Here is a 16514-nt window from a genome sequence, read left to right on the forward strand (position 1 = left end):
TGACAATAATACAATATACAGAATACTTCATCAATAAAATAGCTTCGAAACTGCAGAGATGTATGATTTAAAAACAGACCTCAAGAAGGTCACAGAAAAATGGCTCTTTTGAACCGGCTCTTTAGTGAATCAAACACACAACTGACACGTGTAAAGACTTTTTAGTATACATTTAACCAATATTAATTAATAAAATATGTTTATTAAAATGTATATTTTTTGTTTGTTTTAAATATATAGCCTAGTTAATAGCCTATATGAACCCTCTAAAAATACCTGTCTGTGTAAAATACAAAGTCTGTGTACACAGGCACAGCTTTTGACAGAACTGTTGTAAATGTATTTATCATTGAAATTCTCGTCATTTGGCAATCGTCGTTTTCCCTACAAATATTCATTCATGTTCTCCGCGATTCTCATCGCTGTTCTGAGGGATCGATTGGTTCAGTCTGTCCGCTGGTTCAGTCTGTGTCTGTGTTCGACTCGTTCTGTCTGTCGTGATGGCGGCGATCAGCGTGTGTCGAGGGATTCTGAAGGAGATCCGGATCGCGAAGGGTTCCGATTACAAACAAACTCTCATTTATAAGTATGTGCTGGAGCAGTTCAGGAGAAACCAGGTAACAGAACCGTTATGAACCGAACCGCCGACGGCTGTTCAGTGTGATAGTGCGCGTCACTGCACGAACCTGAACAGATTCGATCGACTGACTGTTAATAAACACTATACGGTTCTTTTGCGTATTATTGATCATACAGACTGGTTGACATGTTTGGGATGATATTATATTTATATAACATTTATTTATATCAAATTATATGTATTTATTTTATAATTATTATAAATTAATAATATATAAATACATATTTATAATATAATATTATTAGAATAAAATATTAATATATTTTAAGTATCTTTTAAATATTTTAAGATATACATTATAATAATATTAATACATATATTAATATTTAAAAATAAAAACGATACCATTATTAATTATTAAAAATTTAAAATAGATATATTTATAATTAAGCATAATATACTAATAAATACATTTAAAAATTATTTAATGTAAATATGAAGTCATAATTATATTATGAAAAAATGTATAATTATTAATAATTGTAAAAATAATTGTATATGTATAATATTGTACTAATATAATAAGTAAATATTTTAAAAAGTGAATATATCAAATTACAATTAATATATTTTTTTAAATTATTAAACTAATATAAACAAATATATTTATAACTGAGTATACTTATATAATATTAATATAATATTTCCTGTAAATGTTTTAAATATATATTTAAAATATTATATTAATATTATTTTAATATAGTGTTATGTAGTTGAGCGGTGTTGGGACGCGGTCAGTGTTTTAGCTGTATATATTGTGCCCTTAATGACCAGTGGAGTGAAACATGACCTTCAGCTCATGAAGCTTGTTTTTCCACATGAAGATTTCACATTGTGACGCCATCAGGATCTGATCTCAGACACCCGATCTGTGTTTCAGGTGACCGGAGCCCAGCTGTGCCGCGCGCGGATGGAGGCTCTTCACGCGGCGCAGACGTACGGCTGTCTGCTGAGCTCCACGCGGCTGCACCTGCGTCTGCACCAGCGCTATCACGCGCGGGGCGAGTGCCGGACGGACCAGGCCGCGGGACTCGTGGGGCTCCGGCTCCCGACACAACCCGGCGGCAAGGGCTGGGAGACGTGAAGACCCGACGTGTGTGTGTGTGTGTGTGTGTGTGTGTGTGTGTGTGTCATCTCTGTTCTGAGCTCTAGTGCTTTCCTCTTCTAATAAACAAACTAAGATCATTGAACAAATAAAGGTGTGTTCATGAGATTCTGACTCAACAAACTCATAATGAAGCGCAACAGTCGGGTTTCGTGAATAAAAATGCCATTCACTTTCTCCACAGGGGAACTGATTTTTACCTTATAAACATTTAAAATCTGTCCTACTTTGAAGTGGATAAAGCTTCTGTCGCATTATTTCAGAATCGTGTTTAACAGTGAAATTCCTGATGAGAAACTACATTACCCATGATTCTGCACGGAAAATTCCACCAGAGAGTGGCAGCGAGCTCCTTAGCTCCGCCCACTCTCATGAAGCACTGAATGATGAATCTTGAAAAGCTCTCTAAATATTTAATATGTGTAAATATAGGACAGAGTGAGCGATCAGGACAGGTTTATTAAGTTTGTTTCATGAATTAACGCTCTCGTTCTGTTTGGCTCTGAGATCTCGAAGCCACTGAAATAGTTCAAGAAGACTCTTAAAACATCAAATAAACGCTTCAGGACTTTTGCTAGTCACGTAGGCACGGATCAGGGTTGCGGTTCACAGAGGTCATGGGTTCAATTCCCAGTGAATGAATGCAATGTTAGTCGCTGTGGATGAAAGCGTCTGCCAAACACATGAATTCATAAATGCAGAAACCTCGGAAAGCTGTTGGATCATTCCATGTCAAATTCTGGAAACTTCCCAGACTCAAATTTGTGATTTTGTTAATATTTTTTCTGGTGAAAGACAAACATAAATAGTGAAGAAAGCCAAAATATTAAATGTCACAGATGTATATATACTGAGTAATCCACTGTTTTCCACCTGAGATTTGGAGCCAAATTAGAGGAGTGTAAAAATGACTTTATAAAGATGGCAGCATCATTATTTTATTTTTACATAGAGATTGGTAGGTCTATTAGTGAAATCTGTTGACTTTATCAATCTTTGTTTCATTATATGCCAACAGTGACAGTTCAAAAATGGCAAAAAGCACTTTTCAAGCCCTCCGCCCCCAGGTTTGCATGCCTGTAACTTAAGAAGTATTAAAGTGAATTGTAAAATGATTTTACATTTTGGCTCTTAACAAACTTTTCTTTGGGTCTGTTCATTTTTAAGGGTCTATATGGTTCAGTCCCAGAGATATGGAGATCTCAATGCGGCTCCAAGAGCAAATTGTTGAATATTACCCATTTTCATTAGTTGAAACCCAAATGTGGTTCACTTTGCACACAGCTGATAGTTATTGTATTGAAAGAGGAATGTCTGAAGAAAAAATAATGTTGGAACCAAAAATGTATCTTGTTTCCCTCTATCAAAGCTTTTTGCATATAACATTCTACTCTGAGTGCCAGAAATACACAGAAATGGTTAAGTTGAGGCACATTTTAACAGCTTCTGAAGCTAACAAGAGTTCAAATATGTAGTATTGTATCTATATGTTTGAAACAAGTTTCATGCCTTCTAAGTGTGTTTGCATTTATAGTTAAAGCATTATTTATTCCTCAGACATTCCTCTTTAAACACAATAAGTATCAGCTTGATATATCAAATTGAACAACATTTGGTTTTCAACCACTGAAAAATTGGTCAAATTCAACAATTTTGAACATGGAGGTACTTTGAGAGCCCCATATCTATGGGACTGAACTATATAGGGCCTTGAAAATACAGATTTCAAAAGAAAAGTTTATTAAGACTGACAATCTAGAAGGATATTAAGATATCTTGAATACTTTTAGAGTTTCAGGCATGACAACTTTGGAAAAGGAGTATTTATGGCACTCAGACAGGAATGTTCTATACAACTGAGATAGAAAAACACGAGATACATTTCTAGTATCAGTTGTATGCAAAGTGACCTACATTTGGTTTTCAACCACTGAAAAATTGGTAAAATTCAATAATTTGGACATAAAGTCTCTTTGGGATCCCCATATCTCTGGGAATGAACCATATTGGGCCTTACAAATGAACAGACCAAAAGAAAAGTTTGTTAAGAGCCAGAATGTAAAATCATATTGAGATATCTTTAATACTTCTTGAGTTACAGGCATGCAAACTTTGACAAAGGAATATCAGTGGTATATTCTATTCAATTGTTTTGATAGAGTGAAACAAGATACATTTCTAGTTTCAACATTATTTGTTCTTCAGATATTCCTCTTTTAATACATTAAGTATCAGCTGTATGCAAAGTGAACCACATTTGGTTTTCAACCATTGAAAAATGAGTAATATTCAACAGTTTACTCTTGAAGCCGCATTAAGATCTCCATATCTCTGGGATTGAACCATCGAGGGCCTTTAAAATGAAGATACCAAAAGAAAAGTTTGTTAAGAACTAGAATCTAAAAGGATTTTAAGATATCTTTAATACTTCTTGAGTTACATGCATGCAAACTTGAGGCAAAAAACACAAGAAGTGCTTTTTCTCCATTTTTGAACTGTCACTGTTGGCATATAATGAAACAAAGATTGCTAAAGTCAACAGATTTCACTAATAGATCTACCAATCTCTGTGTGAAGATAAAATAATGATGCTGCCATCTTTCTAAAGTCATTTTTACATCCCTCTAATTTGGCTCCAAATCTCAGGTGAAAAATGTCATTTTGACTCTCTTCTGGTTGAGCTGACACAGAATGACCCTGTATGAACACATGGAGGTGTGTGTGTGTCCTCACTGACTGTGTGTGTGTGTGTTTGATTGATTGAATGTGGCGTGTTTTGTCCTCAGGCGTAAACTCTCCATCCTCCGTCTCATCTCGTGTGACTGAGTCACTGCGCTCTCCAGCACAACTATAATAATAATCTGCACTGTTTCCAGCTGAAAGCAGAGATGCAGGAGGAGGAGGAGGAAGAGGGGGAGGAGGAGATGTGCAGCTCTCACTAGAGAGAGAGAGACGGACACACACCTGACGGAGCCGCTGCATTCAGCATGTTTGGCATGATCAGAAACTGGCTGTTCGGAGCCACTGAAGAGAGCGAGTATAAACTCCTGAGCACCGAGAGCAAGGTAAAGCACACACACTCACACAAACACACACACTATAATAACAGCACAAACAGTTTAGTCCGAATGTAATATCCTGAGATCACTTTCTGCAGCTTTACAAACTAAACCTCTGCTTGTGCTTGTGTGTGTTTGCATTGTGCATAAAATAAAATCTTTAGATATAAGTGTCACCTATCAAAACTGAGGCTTTTATTTCATCCCAAAATCAAGGAAAAGAAGTGAGACAGTATATTTTACCTACAGAAAATAAAACAATAATTAAAAAATAATAATTTATTGAAATTATAAAGTGCAATTGTAAGTATAACATGGTAATATTGGACTAATTAAAAATCATTTTGTCTGGATGTTCATTAACATGTAAACATCGTGTCTGGATGGGGTGTTTTGATTTTTTACACGTTTAATTGTCATGAAAAGAACAGAAAATCTTGACGGCTTCATTTACAGATATAATGTTTGCAGTGAAACGCGATCATTTACTCGTGTCACGTCAGGATGAAGAGATTGAGCTGAAATGTCACACAGTCATGAGATCTGAGTCGTTAAAACACTCTTAATTACAGCTGACACACAATACACACACACACACAGGGCTGTGTGAGACGCGCTACACACGGTCAAATATGAATAATTAAAAACATCAGCTAATATTAGCAAAGCAGCATTAATTACACGGTCCAACTGACACCTAGACAGACCATAATTACAGCTCTCTCTCACTCACACACACACACACACTGTTACACTGACTGTGCGATTGTGTGTTAAAGATTGTGATTATTATGGGATGGCGTGTCACTGTTGCTATGGATTCTACATTATGGGCTGTTTCAGTGTGTGTGAGTCACGTGTGTGTGTGTGTGTGTGTGTCTGAAGGCGTTTCTTCTGCTGGAACTGAACACAGGGAAACTGACTCACCACTCAGCCTGTCTGTCTGTCTGTCTCTCTCCATCTGTCCGTCTGTCACTCAGGATGGTGTGAGTTACGAGGTGCGGCGCTACGATGCGTGTAAGTACGTGTGTCTGAGTCTGGAGGGGCGGAGCTTCGATCAGGTGTCAGGTGAGCTGCAGCGGAGGCTCCTCACCTACATGAGCGGCGGGAACGAACAAGGTGAGCCAATCAGAGCACTGCAAACTGACACACAGCCAATGGAGCATCAGCGTTCTGTGGAAGCTCGTTTCTGATATCCAGAATACTGATATCCAGAATAGTGGATATCAGTCATGTGATCATCACGGCCCAATCACAGCCACCGCACTGAATTCAGATCAACAGCTCTCTAAAGCCCAAAGTATACTTTTTACGCGTGATGTGGATTCTTCCTCAGTTCCACAGCAGAATAATAGTCCTCCTCTGCTGCAGCTGTACGGATTCTTAATGTGTTTATTGCAAATACATTTAATCTTTTTCTCATCAAACAACCAGACTAACGGTGAAATTATATATAATTAGTTGAAAATTAAATATTTTTACACACTAATACAAAAAGAAAAAGAATAATGCGTTGACTTGGGTTTGGGTATATAATAGGTCTATTAACATTCATGCAAGAACTGTCATTCTGACTATCTGACATCTGGAGAACAACAGAGAGATTAAAATACACACTCTTCTGAGATAATGTAGGCCTTGTGTTTTATTAAAATGTATTATAATTGATATCTCCAAAGGAAACTGCTGCACACTCACGCACAGAACTGATTTTCACGATTTTTAATGTAATAACTTGCAATTTCAATTTGTTTCTCAGCAAACCCTGCAGTATACCTTCAGAACGCTTGGAGAACATGGCACGAGTTGCATAGGATTATTTTACGAAAGATTTGAATCCGTGGAAAAAAAGTGAACGTCACCATTCTCTGACATTAAATTGGCAAGTGTGAGCAGGACTGTGTGTGTGTGTGTGTGTGTGTGTGTGTGTGTGTGTGTTCTGAAAAAAGAATGTAAGTCTTCAGAACAACATCAATGTGAGCAGTTACTCTAGTTCACACAGTTCCAGTGAGTGATGGGTTAAATTCTAACACCGTGTCTACACACACAACACTTCAACACCGTGTCTACACCGTACGCGTCAAAAGACGATAGAGCCCATTATAATCAGTGATATACAGTGGTGCAGGTATGACATCACTTTGTAGGCTAAAGCGTGGAAGTGAGTTAGCATTTTAGCACTACCGGTTCCATCGCCCTGAAGGTGAGCTCAGTCTGCTATTACAGCCTCATTATGCTCATAATTGTACTCTTATAAACTATTCTAACTCAAACGTGCTGGGAAGATGTTTTTAGATAAAAACTAAAAGCTTAGCGATGGTGACGTTGAAGTCGAGCGAACGTGGTGTAGTTCGTTTATAGCCTACCTTTAGCTTTTTACTTCTGGCGACTGCATTTAGGCTTCGCACTTCATAAAAGTTATGTTCACCTGTGAAAATAATCTTGATGGACAAAACGTGTAAGTATTATAAACCTTTGTTGTTCACAGAGCTTGTTTTTTGCGATAATCCAAAAGCCTATGGAAGATCCCATTGGGTTTTTGTCGAGGGAACCAGTGTGATGCAAACTTCTGATTGGCCTATAAAGTGATGTTATACCTGCACCGTCTACACCAGAGGTGTAAAGTACTTGAGTAAATGTAATTAGTTACTGTACTTAAGTATCTTTTTGGCTACTTTGTAGTTGTACTGAGTATCAAAGATATTGGCAACTTTTACTCTCTACTTGACTACATTTTTGAGCAAGTAAATGTACTTTTTACTCCACTACATTTGTGATGCAATTACACATTACATTTTTCATTTTTGTTTCTGATATAAAGAAGCGATATCGCTATCTAAGGGCATTGAAGATACTATATCTTGTGCATTTTGACTTCACTCCCCCAAAACTTGTCAACAAGGATACTTTACGTGAATGTGAGTGCATTAGCAGGTAGTTGCTGATCGCAGATGTTTGATTTATTAGATGAGGAAATGACTGATGAGACTCAAACCAGCACATACAGTAGACTTTGACTTTTTAATTTTACTAAACATTGTTTTATTTATCCGCTATATTGACAAGACTGTTTTGAAACATATTGGTTTACTCATGGCCTTTCTGTGCTCTTGAGCTCAACTGAGGCTTGAGAGTTTGTAGACGTTTAAAAGGTTGTTGTGTCGACTTTGATTTATTGCAATATTGAGGTGTTCAGTTTTATTTTGATTTTAGAAAATAAACTTGATTTCTCATCTTACAAATCAATTGTTTCTTATTTTCACTGGCATGTCTCTCAGGACTAGTGCATCTCATGAGTAAAATACTTAAGTACTGTTAAAATCAGATACTTTAAGACCTTTACTCAAGTTGTATTGGAATTGGTTACTTGTAACTTATAGTGGAGTCATTTTCGATGTAAGGTATCAGTACTTTTACTCAAGTATGGTTTTCAGGTACTCTTTAGTCAAGTCAAGTCACCTTTATTTATATAGCGCTTTTTACAATGTAGATTGTGTCAAAGCAGCTTTACATTGATAACTGGTACATTGTTTGGCTGCACAGCAGCTCTTAAAGAATAGTGTCAATGCAGGCAGATCAAAGCACTGTTGAATATCAAATGTCAAGTCAAGTGTCCCCAACTAAGCAAGCCAGAGGCGACAGCGGCAAGGAACCCAAACTCCAACAGGTGACATCAGGTGGCAGACAAGTGGCAAATAGGTGTTAAAATGGAGAAAAAAACCTTGTGAGAAACCAGGCTTAGTCGGGGTGCCAGTTCTCCTCTGGCCAACAGTGCTTTGTTTAAGTCTTTACACCTCTGGTCTACACTGGATGTGGCGCGACGTGACGTAACAAATTCCCGACAGTACGGTCAGAGACGGTCAGTTTGTCGCGTCTGGTGTCAGCAAATAAACGTGTCTACAGTCAAGCGCAGACCAGTATCGAAGTGTACAGGATATTATGCAGCAGCCTTAACTTTGTTTTTGCTGAGTTTATTTCATTAATATTGAGTATTAATTTATGTCAAACAAAACGGTGTGTTATTTTCTCTGCCAACTCCAAAGTAAAATCATTGTGAGTTGTCTCCGTGCTGTCCAGTTCGTCCCGCAGCTTTCCCACACTGATTTTGAGAGTTGGCCAGCTAAACAAAACAGGCCTAAGAAGTAGACTAATGGACAGTGTACGGGAGAGGATGGGAGTGTAACCCCTCTACCCAGATCCTACTTGCCCCGCGTGGGAGGTTTACTCACACAGCGACTACTAGCTGGCCTCCGTTACACGAGGTACATTCAGATGTATTAAATAAACACCTGTAATAGCCTAGCCACTGAAACACTATTAACATGTAGGCTATGTGTGTTTTACTTCCCCTCACTCCGTGACAAATGAAAAAAGAATGAAAAAAAATGTAAGTAGCAATGTAGGCCTATAATAAAAAATATACATTATAGCCTAAATAGCCTATATGTAGTGCCATGGTTACAAACAACATTTAACGCCAAACCTAAAGGAATTTATTTGAATCTCTCTCTCAATCTCTCATTCGGTCCGAAGTTTCCATATTTGTAAATTGGATGCTAAACTATTTATGCAAAGAAGGCTCGTACTTCAGTCGTGTCCTAATGTAACTTAAATCAGGGTCTTCACAGAGAAATGAGTTTGGAATAACAGCACGTGACAGATGATGACTGACCGACACAGCCTTTATATTGTACAACAGACAAATTCAATTATCCAGAAAAAAACTTTTTATATGTTTGGTTGAGTGTACTGTATTTTATTTTACAATCAAAATGACTATAAAATATCATGCCATTGAAAAATAAAGAAAACATCAGAATGCGCTGCTTTAGCGCGTCTCGATCTCCTTTAACATCTTTCTGGCACTCACCACAAACAAGAACCAAAACAAAGTGAATACTTGACGCCTACTTTTAGTCTACATTTAGATTATGTTATGCATTAAATAAGTCAGTGATGATCGCATGCTAACTTTGAGAACCGCTGGTCTACACAGAAGAAAGCCCTGTCTAGGCTGTGCTCCGGTACGGGTTGTGTCGAGCCGTTCATTAGTCTGGTTGTTTGATGAGAAAAAGATTAAATGTATTTGCAATAAACACATTAAGAATCCGTACAACTGCAGCAGAGGAGGACTATTATTCTGCTGTGTGGAACTGAGGAAGAACTGATGACGACACGGTTTGATCTTCTGCTGACCAATCAGCAAAAAGGGGCGTTTAATTCCCAGTCCACGTGTAGAAACCATGGGTAGAAACCGAATATTCAAGCTGTTTCTACCTATGAACGTAAAACAAAAAAAATCAAGCTGAATTCTCGTTTTTAGTTTTTTAGTTTTTATCTATCTATCTATCTATCTATCTATCTATCATGAAGCACCTTTAACTCTCCACCCATCCATCATTTCCAGCTCAGATCTTCTTCAGTCAGACTCACTGTTTTGGATGATGTCCTGCATCTTCTTCCAGACTCTGAACGGCAGGTTGCCCAAGTAACGTGGCACATGAATCAAAGCTCCAGAAGCCATCTGTGGATCCGGCTGTGAGCTCTGGACTCTGGAAGAACATTCAGGAGTCAGAACTGCAGTGGCTTTGGATCAGAACCAGAGAGACCAGAGACAGGAGCAGATCACTCACCTTTCCATTGAGACCGGAAACTCCTGCAGAACAAACACACCATTTATCATCAAGAACTCAATCAATGAACCAATGATCTTGAATGGCCAGTTCAGATAAGTGGGTCAAAATCCACCACAGCGCTGTGAATGACTTATCTCCGGTTATCACAAGCGTTCAGCTGCAGTTATTGCTGCTAAAGGGGGTGATTAGTGTTTCACACTGGTGATAGGAGTTAAAAACTGGACTCTGTGTTTACTGAGGTTGCCTTTGTTTTATGTTGTATTTTGTTTGTAGATCTAAAACTAGTATGAGACACAAAAACCAAAACCAGGATGAACGTGATATCTGCGTTTATTACGAATTATTTCTTTACATGTGATAAAAGAGTCATTTGTCTTACCATATATGATGGAACAACTTCACTGATGGGTCTGACTGTGTGATTGACGTGTTGTTGTGAAGTAAAGCACACTACACACACAGGCTGTTTGTCCTCCAGACAGAAGAGTTTGAGTTTCTCACTGTGTAAACTGCAGATCTCCTCAGATCCTGATGAACTCCTCTCATTTCTCTCCTTCAGGAACGACTCACACAAGTTTTTTAATGCAAGATTAACTGGAGGTTCATCTTTTGAGGATCTTCTCCTGCAGACAGGACACAGTTTTCTTGGTTCTCCAGAACTGTTGAAGACACTCTTTACAGACACTGTGACTACATGATAGAAGAACAGGAGCCTTGAAGATTTCACAGCAAACAGGACAAATATAATCATCTTCAGCTGCTGAAGCCATTTTCACTGTTTGAGCTCCAGCAATCTAAACTTTACTTTTAGAACGACGGTTTCAAAAATGAATCACAAGGATCTGCTGTCTGTTCAGAAACTAACTTCACAAAAATCCTTCTTGAAGATTTTCCTCTTTGTTCTCCACTGATCGCTGATTCTTTATTGATTTTGTCGAGAGAGAAGAAAGACAGTTTGACAGAAAGGATAACTAAGTCAGTCTCTTCCTGGTGAGTGTTGTAAGAGGGTGGAGTTTATATGTTTTATTTATTGCTTTTTATCACGTGTTGGAGGAAGGCTGATCCAGCGCTGATCTCCTGCCATCTGCATGGCTCAGAGTCTCCACTCACGGCTGCAGTCTTTCGGACCATTGCCGTCGCCCACCGCCCAGTTCTGATAACACACCACATCGCCGTGAAGCCACAGCCACATGTTCATGGCGCAGAAGTGATGCAAACCCAGCCACGGTCGGCGTCGAGGAGCTTCTGGCCGTGTTCATCACGCGCTGCTCGATCTGCTCGCTGAGAACCAACACCAGATCCACGCGATGCTGTCTGCAGTATCTCATGGCTTCGGCCCAGCTCAGGTTCTGCTTGATGAGGGTGAACTGATCTGGCAATGCAACGCCATGTGATTTACTTGCAATTAAATTCTGTTCTCAATTCGACATTGATTCATTTAGATGTCGAATTGAGATTCATTGATTCATAGATTCATTCTATATCTTTCAACATTCCTTCTGATGTTCATTCATGTTTATTTGGTGCTGTAACTAGTAGTAAAGGGGAAGAGATGATCGGTTCAACTGAGGCACTACAGCGACCTGCCACCACACATTAAAGACACACAAAAACACATTTATTGACTGAATAATTTAATGATTCAACTTTGAAAGCTGAAACTTTGTTTCATATCAAATGTCACAAAATGTATTGTGATTATTGGATGGCAGGAGCTACAAATAATGTTTAGTGAATTTTTGTTCCCACACCAACTGAAAACAGCATCTAAAAGATCGATTTGTGGTATTTAAGATTCAATTCCACTTCATCAAAATCATTATTTTTAACAGAGCCCTAAAAATGACATTCTCTCATTTTGCACATCTAAGACTGAAGCATGGACTCACCTTCATACTCACAGACGAATGGAAATAGTGAATAACAAGGCCAGTCCTCCCACTGTCCCCTTCTCTGTCCACTGTTCACCATCACTGTGGTGTCTTCAAGGGGTCTGTTGGGTTCACTGGGTGCCCAGTTTCTAAATGACGAGAGTCTTTTAACGGACCATTCCCATGGGTCTCTGAACAGACCGATCCAGGATGAATTCACTCCGCTGGTGTTCATGACCTGCTGAATCAGCTGATTCTCGTTCTGGTTCCTCACGCTGGTCAGATCCCTGTGATTTGCTCTGCATAAGCTCTGAGCGGATCTCCAGCTCATCATCTGCAGCACAGGGATGAACCCTTTACTAGACTTTGCATGTGAAGAGAAAATCAACAGTGTCACATTGTGCTGTAATGAAAATAACTAAATTTGGTGTTCTGGGTCAACATAATAAATCTTTTCTAATGCTAAATTATCACCAAATATTGAGTTCAATATTGGGCACTATCAAACTCCAGCGCTACAACATAGTAGGTGACATAATAAGGAGGGATGCCTACAGATGATCTACCTCTACTGTCAGCACTGGTGAACATGGATCTTACTAAATTGGTCTATTAAAGCACTCATCCAAAGGGGAGTGTATATCCCTACTTCAAAACCCAACAAATAGTTGGGGAGGGAGGTAAAAGAAGTAGAGGGATGTTTGCGGACTGCTCGCCATAATTTCAGTCACCCTGCATCAACCCTAAGGAGGTACCATTCTAGAGGGAAGCATATCCCTACTTAATACTCAATTAATAAATGGAGAGGGCAGTAAATAAGAACATAGTACGCATTGCGTTCTGGCCATGACAACTCTTATCTACCAAGCAACCCATCCACAGTGGACCGTACAGTTCTACTTTACACCCTTTCATAGGGGAGACTATGAAAAAGAGAGAATGGGATGCTCTCGCAATCTACTATCCTAACATTTCATTGCCTGACCCGTCGCCGCATATGCCTTACCACAAGGTGGTAAGCAGAGGTGGCAGACTCATTTGATAAAATCTGCTTCTGCTCTACCTACCTGCATCCCCATAATCGAAAGTTGCTTCTGCGCTGCTTCAGAAAACACGGGACCTGAACCGTGAGGTGCAAACACTTGACTTTCATCGCACAAGAATAAAAGTCAAGCGAGAGGGGAGCTCTTTCACCACGGCTCATCACAGTGAGTGCATTCAGCCAAACACACTCGTTCCATAGGCAAGGCGGGAGCAGGAACCAGGGGAGAGGCAACTTGTAAGAAACCCTTCAACCGGGGCATCCTCGCATATCAGATCCAGAGCGCCTTCCTAAACTTACATGAGAGCAGCAGTGCAAGCAGGAGGAGTCCAAATGGGAAAAACTTCCATGAGATTCCTTCCCATGCTCCACCTACAGTCCTCACGATCAATCCCTCCCTGTCACCTCGGCAGCTGGGGGACCTGAACTACGAGGTGCAGACGCTCGACTCTCATCCCTCAAGAGAGAGTCAAGCATGAGTGGAGCTTCCCACAGCAAACACATCACAATGAACGCATTCAGCTCCATCGAGAGCCAAACGTGCTTTGAGCAAAAGCTTGATTCTTGTTACTCTAAGAGAATCAAGCAAGAACAGAGCTTCCTACCATGAATGCATCTCCATGAGTGCCTCCCACTCCCTCGAGAGCTGAAAACGTTCCATGCAAACACTAAATTCTCATCTCTCAAGAAAGAATCAAGTAAGAACAGAGCTTCTTATTGTGAATGCGTCGCAATGAGTGCATCCAGCTCCCTCGAGTCGAACGTGCTCAAACAGATTCTTATATTACACGCACATTCAAACAAGTGGCTCCTGAAGACAATAAAGCTGATGACGTGTAACTCAGGCACTCTTTTATACTCACGGGCACTTCACATGTGACGTCATGGACTGCTGTCTGCCAGTGAATATTGGAGTGTGCTTCAGACACTGGTCACGCTGATGGCGTTCTCCATAGTCAACACCAAGATGCAGCGTCGAAGTTCCACTTTTGAAAGGGAACTTGTTTTCATGATGGATTTATGCAAACATACATTAAATATTTAAGAGCAGGTTAATATTTATCAAAATGCTCCTCTCTAGAGTTTATGGTCGCTGAATGTCTTTTCTGAGGTTAATGTGATGTTACGTGACATTGTTCTCAAGCTGTTTTGTTGATTTCTTTCTGCAGTTGAAACACTGATTGACCGATTTACATGAAACATGATTCATTTCAGTAATTTATACTGTATCTCTTTTAATATTCCTTCTGATGTTCATTTATGTTTATTTGGTGCTGTAACTAGTAGTAAAGAGGAAGAGATGATTGGTTCACGAGTCACTACAGCGATCTGTCACCACACATTAAAGAGACACAAAAACACATTGACAGAATTTGAAAGCTGAGACTTTGTTTCATATCAAAAATATTAAAGCACCAAACTTACTGTGATTATTGGATGGCAGGAACTACAAACATCATTTAGTGAAGTTTTGTTTGCGCAAACTGTTTGAACTGTTTTGTTCAACTGTTTCAAATTGTCATTAAATTATCTCACAGGTGAGGTCATGAACACACCTGTCCCTGTCATCTTCACCGTCTTTCCGCGTGACGATGGTTCGTTGAACCGCCGTCTGGTCGCCGCTCTGCGTATCCCATTAAGCTTCCAGATCAGCCCGCCCACCCCAACGGACACTTCCATACGGATCGAGGACCGGCCTGGGATGACTGTATATGTCCTGTACGTAAACTTAAACCAGTGTTGAGTAACTCATATCTAGCAGTGACTACTAACTGACTGCGCCTCTGTCTCCCTCTGCAGGCAGTTTGGTGGTTTTGCAGGTGAGAGTGAGTTTCGTTCCGAAGCGTCGCGCCTGACGTGTACGCTGGGAGACTCCGCCCCCTTCCAGCGCAAACAGTACCTGTGCTGCAGCTACGACCCGCCAATCAAACCCTACGGACGGCGGAACGAAGTCTGGTTCCTGCAGGACGAGCCCTGAGATACTCCCAAGTCGAGTCAGCTTTATTTCTACAGTGATTTATATGATTGTTTTACAGATTATAAAGATGGTTTCAAAGCAACTTCACAGTAATAAAATGATGCAAACTTCATCAAATATGAGACAAATTCAAATTCTGTTGTAAAGTAGCTCTACAGAAGACAACAGTGTTACTATTCAGTTCAATGTTGATTCGGTTCAGTTCAATAAAAGTGTCATAAGTGTATTCATCAGTTATAAATATACATTTGTTTTTCTATAAATACAAGGTTTTTCTCAACTCAAAACTACCAGGCAACAGAACTTAAAGGTGCAATATGATATTTTTGCAGTAAAATATCCAAAAACCACTAGGCCAGTGTTATATATTTTTGTTCACTTGAGTACTTACAATATCCCAAATGTGTGGCCGCCGAACGAACGCACAGAGTAACGTTATAACATTTTCAACACACTCAAATGTATCTAATATGATAAACAGAGCTGTGTTACCTCATACTCATGACCGGAAAAGCGGAAGCGGCGCCGGCGACTGTGGCATAATAAAAGTCCCGCTGCTCGTGAGGCGTGTGTTGCTCAATCGCTCCAGCGGCCTCGTTCAGCTCCCACAACACTCGCTCCTGCTCTGCTTCATACTACAGTAACGTTAATAATCGCATCCATTAACATGATTTCTTCCCGAGTCCTATCTCAATTCTTTTCCACCAGCCGTTGAGGTAAAGACCACATGTCCCAAGATTTCGCGCTCAAATTTGGCGTCATCAAGCTACACCTTTGTTTTGAATAGGCCTCTAGCGGACAGAATTCTTACATACTGCACCTTTAAATAAACTAATACTCATGGATAGAGACTTGCAAATCTAACTTGATGCACTAAAACAACAACTAAAACTGAAATAAAAATGAATAGAAACTATATAGACATTAAACAAAATTACCACATCTATGAAATATGGTTAACTATGATACTTACATGATCAGCGACACTGTGGACAGACTTTAGCTCGCTAATGCTAACCAACAACCACAAATGAGTTAAAGACCAGTCCAGACAACTGACGCTAATTAGCTCAACAGATGATGAGGATTGTCCTCTGATTTTAAGCACAAACACACACTGGTGTCATCAGACTTTCTTACACCATCGTTTGTGTAATCGGTTGTAACATTAGACATGATCTGA

General features: G+C 39.5%; 2 protein-coding genes and 1 long non-coding RNA gene across 3 annotated transcripts; 2 read left to right on the forward strand and 1 right to left on the reverse strand.

Moving 5' to 3' along the window:
• The first annotated feature begins 423 nt into the window (after positions 1-423).
• On the forward strand, positions 424-1838 carry fmc1 (formation of mitochondrial complex V assembly factor 1 homolog). The gene is made up of 2 exons (XM_051885988.1): positions 424-617; positions 1521-1838. Exons 1-2 carry the CDS (start codon positions 501-503, stop codon positions 1722-1724), a joined length of 321 nt encoding a protein of 106 aa, XP_051741948.1. The 5' UTR covers positions 424-500; the 3' UTR covers positions 1725-1838.
• A 2542-nt stretch (positions 1839-4380) lies between these two features.
• Positions 4381-15448, forward strand: LOC127508208 (heme-binding protein 1-like). The gene is made up of 4 exons (XM_051885980.1): positions 4381-4810; positions 5785-5923; positions 14892-15072; positions 15154-15448. Exons 1-4 carry the CDS (start codon positions 4733-4735, stop codon positions 15329-15331), a joined length of 576 nt encoding a protein of 191 aa, XP_051741940.1. The 5' UTR covers positions 4381-4732; the 3' UTR covers positions 15332-15448.
• Positions 5749-10779, reverse strand: LOC127508250 (uncharacterized). The gene is made up of 3 exons (XR_007928747.1): positions 10438-10779; positions 10238-10356; positions 5749-5897 (listed from the first exon to the last, which is right to left on the reverse strand). It is a non-coding gene; the product is annotated as an uncharacterized LOC127508250 (long non-coding RNA).
• Positions 15449-16514: the final 1066 nt, after the last annotated feature.

The sequence above is a fragment of the Ctenopharyngodon idella genome, chromosome 3, assembly GCF_019924925.1.
Source record: "Ctenopharyngodon idella isolate HZGC_01 chromosome 3, HZGC01, whole genome shotgun sequence".
In the NCBI taxonomy this organism is placed as follows: domain Eukaryota; kingdom Metazoa; phylum Chordata; class Actinopteri; order Cypriniformes; family Xenocyprididae; genus Ctenopharyngodon; species Ctenopharyngodon idella.

Coding starts and splice junctions, on each gene's coding strand:
- fmc1 (XM_051885988.1), top strand. CDS start 501: ATGGCGGCGATCAGCGTGTGTCGAGGGATTCTGAAGGAGATCCGGATC. Junction 618..1,520: donor AGCAGTTCAGGAGAAACCAG/GTAACAGAACCG, acceptor TCTGTGTTTCAG/GTGACCGGAGCCCAGCTGTG.
- LOC127508208 (XM_051885980.1), top strand. CDS start 4,733: ATGTTTGGCATGATCAGAAACTGGCTGTTCGGAGCCACTGAAGAGAGC. Junction 5,924..14,891: donor GAGCGGCGGGAACGAACAAG/GTGAGCCAATCA, acceptor ATTATCTCACAG/GTGAGGTCATGAACACACCT. Junction 15,073..15,153: donor GGGATGACTGTATATGTCCT/GTACGTAAACTT, acceptor CTCCCTCTGCAG/GCAGTTTGGTGGTTTTGCAG.